The sequence below is a fragment of the Brassica oleracea genome, chromosome C1 (genome assembly GCF_000695525.1).
Source record: "Brassica oleracea var. oleracea cultivar TO1000 chromosome C1, BOL, whole genome shotgun sequence".
NCBI lineage: Eukaryota > Viridiplantae > Streptophyta > Magnoliopsida > Brassicales > Brassicaceae > Brassica > Brassica oleracea.
In genome coordinates this window covers 7,982,276-7,990,077 of record NC_027748.1, presented here as the reverse complement: position 1 = coordinate 7,990,077, position 7,802 = coordinate 7,982,276, and the positions used below count along the sequence as shown (strand labels likewise).

At 38.0% G+C, this 7,802-nt stretch overlaps 1 protein-coding gene and 1 long non-coding RNA gene across 3 annotated transcripts; one reads left to right on the top strand and one right to left on the bottom strand.

Annotated features, from left to right (window-relative positions):
• Positions 1 to 1,326: 1,326 nt before the first annotated feature.
• On the top strand, positions 1,327 to 3,357 carry LOC106305811 (chitotriosidase-1-like). Of its 2 annotated transcripts, none has more exons than XM_013742215.1 (3): positions 1,327 to 2,114; positions 2,724 to 3,071; positions 3,155 to 3,357. In XM_013742215.1, the coding sequence occupies exons 1-3, from the start codon at positions 1,415 to 1,417 to the stop codon at positions 3,205 to 3,207; spliced, it is 1,101 nt and encodes a 366-aa protein (XP_013597669.1). In that variant the 5' UTR covers positions 1,327 to 1,414; the 3' UTR covers positions 3,208 to 3,357. The 2 variants fall into 2 exon arrangements, with proteins under 2 accessions (XP_013597669.1, XP_013597661.1); XM_013742207.1 differs by having other exon boundaries at positions 1,328 to 2,114; positions 2,661 to 3,071.
• A 954-nt stretch (positions 3,358 to 4,311) lies between these two features.
• On the bottom strand, positions 4,312 to 6,113 carry LOC106305835. The gene is made up of 4 exons (XR_001263063.1): positions 5,695 to 6,113; positions 5,497 to 5,603; positions 5,013 to 5,346; positions 4,312 to 4,919 (listed from the first exon to the last, which is right to left on the bottom strand). It is a non-coding gene; the product is annotated as an uncharacterized LOC106305835 (long non-coding RNA).
• Between the last annotated feature and the right edge of the window lie 1,689 nt (positions 6,114 to 7,802).

The window sequence follows — 7,802 nt, the reverse complement described above, 5'->3', positions numbered from 1 at the left end:
TATTTCCTCGGAAGTTCATCGATCGATGCGTTTTTGGACATATATCCATCGATCGATCTGTTTATAAAAAAACGTTCGGAATATACCCACGTTCCTCGGAACATGTCCCTCGGTATATTCCGAACGTTTTTTTATAAACGGTTCGATCGATGGATATATGTCCAAAAACGCATCGATCGATGAACTTCCGAGGAAATATCCCGACGAAGTTCTCCCTCGTTATATTCCGAGGAGATTTCCGACAAACTAGTGATCCTCGGAATTTCCTCGGAAATTTGTTTCCTCGGAAATTTGTTTCCTCGGAATTCCGTCGGAAAATTCCGAGGGATTTCCGAGGAAAGAAGAAATTCCGAGGAATTATTTCCGAGGACTTGTTTCGTCGGTAGGTCGTCGGAATAACGTTATTCCGACGAAATTCCGACAATTTTTTATCTCAGTATCCTTGCTGTTTTCTCGTAGTGAGGCCATCAGATTCAGCACCAGATGGCAACTCAAGAATCAAAATGTGGGAGAACCGTTACCTGCAAATGCCTTCTATGCGTAGTATCTTGTCTCCTTTGATTCTACACGTCGCTCATTGATTCTGTGTTTATTTATTTACTTCAGTTCAGGTTGAAATTAACCAGTTTACAATTTTAAACTTATCAAGAGATCCATGTGATATGCCAGATGTATTATATTGTTAGAACTTATATTGATTAGTTATGTCTATGTGGGGCTAGTTATTATCACGTATGACCCAGTAATTCCCCTCACTCTCAAGCTAGCTTCTCGGAAAAATCTATACAATTATCATTCAGCAGATTTCAAACCTTTATGATATACAATACACTTGTAAATCTGTCTGGAACTATCTTGTATTCAAGACTTGTGATATTGCAGAAAACATATTATCAACATTGATTGGTTTCAAGAACCTTTGTTTCTTTCTTGTGTATGTGTGTGTTTTGCAGTTCTCGACGGACAGTAACTCTTCACGACCATCGACTTTAATCCAACACGTCTGGAGAATGGAGAACGTACTCCTCTTGGAACCCTAGTATTCAAAATCGATCTTGTCAGCACTAGATGCCTTAGCCGATGAGTCACACTACCATTTATAGTATTTACCGATTTCTTGCGTCACACGAAATCATACCATACAACAATCAAATTAATTTTAAACAAAATCTTCCGTAAGGCTTTGATTATTCTACAGGATACGTGAGAGTGGACTATTCAACTTCGACGTAAATGACGCTGATTATATGTCGCTTGGTCCAAGCTTTCGCATGCATATGACACTTGTGTGTGGAAAATTACAAACGCAAATCTCGTCCCAAGACTTTTCGCTTTCGTGAGATTTTAACGGAGTAAAATTTCTCAATAAATACACAACAAACCCCATTACTATGTCTCCCACAGAAACTCAACAATGTCTTCCACAAAACCCATATCACTCCTTGTCTCCATCACTTTCTTCTTCTCTCTCCTCCTCAGTTCATCCTCCGCCCAGTCCGTCGTCAAAGCTTCATACTGGTTCCCAGGGAGTGAGTATCCCGTCACCGACATTGACTCATCTCTCTTCACTCACCTCTTCTGCGCCTTTGCTGACCTCAACGCTCAAACCAATCAAGTCACCATCGCCTCCGCGAGCCAGCAGAATTTCTCCACTTTCACTCAAACCGTACAACGGCGAAACCCTTCTGTGAAAACCCTTTTGTCCATCGGCGGTGGAAACGCTAGTAAAACCGCGTTTGCGTCCATGGCAAGTAACCCCACTTCTAGAAAATCGTTCATTGATTCTTCGATAAGACTTGCGAGATCGAACGGCTTCCACGGTCTTGACCTAGACTGGGAGTATCCGAGCAGTGCTACGGAGATGAGCAACTTCGGGACGCTGCTTCGAGAATGGCGATCAGCGGTTGCAGCAGAGGCAAGTAGCAGTGGTAGACAGCGTTTGCTTTTGGCGGCTGCGGTTTTTTATTCCAACAACCACTATTCGGTACTGTACCCGGTTCAAGCCGTTGCCGACAGTCTGGATTGGGTTAATCTTATGGCCTATGATTTTTATGGACCGGGTTGGTCTAAAGTAACCGGTCCACCTGCCGCTTTGTATGACCCTTCAAACGCAGGTACTTCAATAACCAACCTAATCTAATAAATTGAAACATACATTAATAATTATTTGAAAAATTGTAAATAAAGGAATATAATTGGTATTGTATTAGGGTATGTCAACCTATTTATAATATAAAATTACTTTGAAAAATTGGTTTATAATATGAATTTTAGTTTTTAGGTTATGCTTAGTTCACTTGCATTAATTTTGGTTTGTTGAGTGTGAAAACATACTACGGATTAAGTCCTTAAATCTTCGGTTTAACTTCGGTTATAGATGATCAATCCTAAAAATGGAAAGAAAACAAACCAATGTTAGAACCGGAAATATGAATAAACCGGTAACTCCCCGCTTATATACTAAACCGGTTGATGAAGCATAAAGCATAGCTCTATTTTAACGTGGCCAAATAGAAGTTATGTTACGTGCTTCCCAAGTTCAACTTTACCACTAGGTTACTATCACTTGGTTAAAAATCAAACATACCAATGTAACAATGTTAGAACCTGAAATATGAATAAATCCTACTTCATTTGAAGAATAAACCGGTTAATCATAGGTCCAAGCGGCGACGCTGGAGTGAGATCATGGACACAAGCTGGCCTCCCTGCGAAGAAAGCAGTCTTGGGATTTCCATACTACGGCTACGCATGGGGCCTCTCAAACGCCAACAGTCACAGCTATTACGCGGCTACAACCGGAGCGGCTGTGACTATAAGCGGAGCGGCTATACCAGAGGACGGTTCGATCAGATACGGTCTGATAAGGAAGTTTATAGTGGATAACGGAGCAACACCGGTTTATAACTCCTCGGTGGTCGGAGATTACTGTTACGCAGGGACGACTTGGATTGGGTACGATGATAATCAGAGTATCGTGACGAAAGTGAGATACGCTAAGCAGAGAGGTTTGCTTGGTTACTTCTCTTGGCATGTTGGAGCCGACGATAATTCTGGTCTATCTCGTGCAGGTTCGAGTTTTATCATACATTTTAATGTTAATTTTATATGAATCAATAAGGTAATACTTGTGTTTTTGTTTTGGATATTACAGCGACACGTGCATGGGATGCTGCGGCAACCACCAGAACTATACAGAAGAATTAAGGCTCTCCACTGTTCCGACTACGGCAAGTGGGGATATTTTTCTCAGTGACTATACATTATACCAACAAATAAGCGTTTCTATTTGCGTGTATGTTGTCAACGGAAAGGGAACAATAATATCAAGATAATAAAAGCAAGAAGCATAAGTTATTAGTGCTTCGTTTATATATTAAGCAGCAAATATACACAATTTTAAATTAAATCCAAAAAAATTTGATATTATATTTTTACATTTTCTCATGGAAGATGAGCTATACGTACGCGTTTCACAAAACTGATCATAATATGAAACTCGAGTTCCAGCCGGACGGATTGAATGGACAAATCTGTCAAATGTTATAACCAGATTTTTGTTTAGTTGAAAAGCATTGTTTGTTTGTTTTTTCTACAATGCAGAAAATTTGAGTTGAATTCTTTTTTTTTTTGGAACACAACTTTCATTAATACTTAAACAATTGGACTACACTTTGAAGAAGAGATAATCCTAGCTCTACGAACATTAAAATAAGACAATACATCATAAAAGATAAATTTAGAGAAACCTCTAGGATAAAAAGAAAGCAAATTCTGAGTAAAACTCGAATGCGTCATCCTAGATAATATTAGTATTTTGCAACATCGATTTCAGCATTTGGTATGTTTCTTGTCCAATATCCAGATGAAATGAAGAGAGTCTTGGGATGATTTACTGAGAAAACCGGTAACCTTTAAATAGCACATTTTACGGATTAAATCTCCAAAATATTATTTGAGAACTGATTTGCTATGTGTCATTACTATATTGATTTCGGAAAAGAAAATGCTGACATGTTATTTTAACTATGATGACATGATTTAAATTTAGTTGTGGCATGTATATTTATATTTAATGTTGATTTATATTTTTGTTAAGTTTTTAAAAATATTTTAATAACTCATAAATCATCATTAATATAACAATAAATAATACAATAGTAGGAACAAAAATGCTGTTCAAAAAAAAGGAACAAATATATTATTATAATTTTCATTTTTTTAATATTTTTCTTAACTGAGTAACTCCCAAAAAATTTATATTTGTATAACAGAATATGGTAAACTTCCTATGCTGAACAAATGTTCAAATTACAACAAACATAAACCGGTACACTTTGACCGAGCCATGGGCTGAAATCACAATTAACAAAAAAATCTTTGCTTATTTGTTCTTTCTTATACCAAAATCTTAAAAAGCTAAGCCGTCTCTCAAAGAGATATTAAATCCTAGAAGCATTTTCAGATTCTTAATTAGGCTGATTGAATGATAGCTTTATACATTACAGAGGCGGCATTCAACGTTGATCGTTACGAAATGCAAAGCTCACTACTTTCTCATTTTACCTTTGGCTTTGAGTCAGACTTGACAACACTCGAAGCAGCAGCTCCAGCACTTACATTGGCAGTGCAGTTGAAGGGACCTCCACTTCCTCCTCTTCTTCTGAGTCAGAAGAAGAGTAATCCTCAGAAGAAGAGGAATCCACCTATTCATCGAGGTCGGGCGTTTTGTAGCCAATGAAGTAGATACTTCCTCTCACCAAGGAGTGGGAGAGTTCAAACTTCTTCTCAAAGACCAGATCGAAGCTGACCTAAGGAATCTTCTCCTCCTGAGAAAGAGTTCTAATCACAAGCTTCTTCCCATTAACAGTCACATACATGAGAACAGTTTCACCCTTCTTCCTATTACCAATACATGCCTACACATATTTAAAAAAAGGAAAAGTAAGAAACTATAAAGAAAACCAATCAAGAATCTTTCAAAACTGTTAATAAGGGTATTTGAAAGCAACCTGTGAAAGGTGGATGAGACAGTCTTCATCAGGTTTAACTTTAAGTGGCTTCCCTGCCTTAACTTCAGCTCATGTTTACATATATCCAATAATGCAATCAACGTGAGCCCGTTTGCACAGACGAAACACTACTTGTTACTGGAAAGGAGTGGAGCTACAAAGTAGTCAAAGGCTTCTCTACAGCAAATCAACTGTGCCTTGTAGACTTCTTCATAGTTTCATGGAACTGAATAGTTCTAGAACATCTGGATATAGTTTGGCACAGAGGAGAGTGAATCATGTGTCTCACTGTGCCTTGTAGACTTCATTATAGTTTCGCATACACAGAGAGAGACTGAGATAAATGAAAAATAATTGCATTATTATTGGTAGAAGACTCAACAAAGCTTTCTTAAACCACAATCTCTAGAAGGCGTCATCAGATTCCCTACTAAAATCTTTGAGTCCTCAAATACATATAAGTACAATCATAGGATTAACAAACCTGTGTTTAGAGTTGAATTTTATGATTCTGTCAATGATGGGAATTCCAAAAGCAAGAATCTTTCTAGTTCATTTCCTAGCACACCTTGCATCCTGGCTCAAGCACAACTTTCCATACAAACAACCGACATCAATACTGAGTTTAAATAAAAAAAAACAAATAACTTTGATTGACCCCATTCCAGAAAGAAGAGTGTACATGAATAGGAAAGAGTTTCTGAATTCCTCCATTATTCACAGCTTTGAAAATCTCCGGAGACATCAGAAGCTCAGATACTGATAACCCATCACGTCCGTTGCTGCTACCATTCGTTACTCTCATACGAATCAGCGTAATCTTGAACCGCGAATCCGGCAAGAGAGAACCTATCGAGGCTCTGACTGAGAGGGTCTAGAATGGAAGTGAGAGTCTCTGGCTTTAATACTGAAAGGGCTCGAAGCCTGAGAGAGAGAGCGATGGTAGGCTTGACATTTGCGGCTAGATCAGAGACTGCAGGGCGGTGGCGCAGATGGAATAAGGTGGTGAAAAGAGCGTCGTTGTTTGTATTAAGCTTTATACCATAAACGCTAATGGAAACGTTTTGTTTCTGGTAAGGTGAAACGGAAGAGACGGCAACACTAAGAAGACGGAGATTTAATAAAAGGCTTAGTTTGGGCTGATACGAATCTAGACCTAGAGAGCTTTAAAAGTCCAAATCGATAGTACAGTTTTTAAGTTTCAGGGATTAGCCTACACGTGGCGCAAAACCCCCCCCTCCTTCCAAGGTGACGTAGACAGCCTAAAAAGACAGATATTTCAACTTTATAGTTATAGATAGATAGATTGCGCATCCCGTATAAAGAATTTAATATGATAACATTTCCATCATGCATATCATTTTTCCCCTTTAAACCGCTTTATGATTAAGAAGATCAAGCGGAGACTCGGGCGTGACGAAGTGGACTGAAGCGGGACTTCCGGCGAAGAAAGCAATGTTATTGTTTCAATACAGTAGCTGGGCATGGACTCTTGCAAACTACAATATAACAGCTATGGTGCAGACACCATCGGACCAGCGATATCAAAAAATGGTGATAACAGATACATTTAGTTAAAGAGGTAGGAGGTAATGGAGAACGGAGCGACAACGGTGCATTAAATGCTTGGAGCTCTAAATACAAGTCTAGGAGATAATGTTGCCACCCTCTCTGGACAAGTCAAGAAAAAAAATTCAAAAATGAAAGAAAACTAAATAATATAAAGTTCGGAGCTTGTAGGTTACGATAATATAAATTATGGTTATACTGGTGGATTTAGTGGTGTTTTAGCTCTATTGGAAAAATATCTACCGGGTTGATGATATACATTTTACTTGCAAGACATTGATCTTAAAAGATAAAGATTTGATTAATGAGTTTCTTTACAATATCTGTTTGTTTATGGCAGTAAGCAGTGGCGAATGTAGAATTATTTTCTTGTGGAGTCAAATCTTACATAAACTTAAAAAGTATTGATAAAAATGTTATTTACTAAAAAAAAAAAATCAAAGTTTAAACATATTTAACAAATTTTGAAAATTTTGTGGGGGCACTTGCCACCTTCTTGAGCAATGTAGGTTCGCCAATTGCGGTGAGTATTGTCTCAGGGTTTTGCAAGATCATAGACTCAAGAACACGTTTAATAAGTATCAGATTCTTATTAATCACTCAAAGGATAAAACTCACTCAAAATCTTCAATCACAATCACTCATAAACTCATAGGTATTAACACATATCGGTATCCTCTTATATAGAACTTAGGAAACTCCTACTCCTATAAGATAAACACAAATCATATATTTCCTAATCACTTTAGTAAATCATATCCTTATGTGATTAGGATAGCTTGCAACTCAAGCTAACTTCAAGTTTATCCCAACATTCTCCCCCTTAAACTTGAAGTTATCTTCACTCACCATTTGAACACCAATCATCTTCCTCATCTCAGCAAACTTGATTCTTCCAAGAGACTTTGTCAATATGTCTGCTCGTTGTTCACTCCCAGGAACATGCTTGACTTCCACTAGATCATTCTCAACACACTCACGAATAAAATGGAACCTTCTATGAATATGTTTGCTTCGTCCATGAAACATTGGATTCTTAGTAAGAGCTATTGCAGACTTGTTGTCGACGTTTATGACTACTCTTTTACTCGGTTGTCCAATAACTTCACCCAAAAGTTCCTGAAGCCATATTCCCTGTTTTGCTGCCTCTGTCGCCGCCATAAACTCGGCTTCACAAGATGATAGAGCCACAATCTCTTGCTTGCACGAGCACCATGTTAT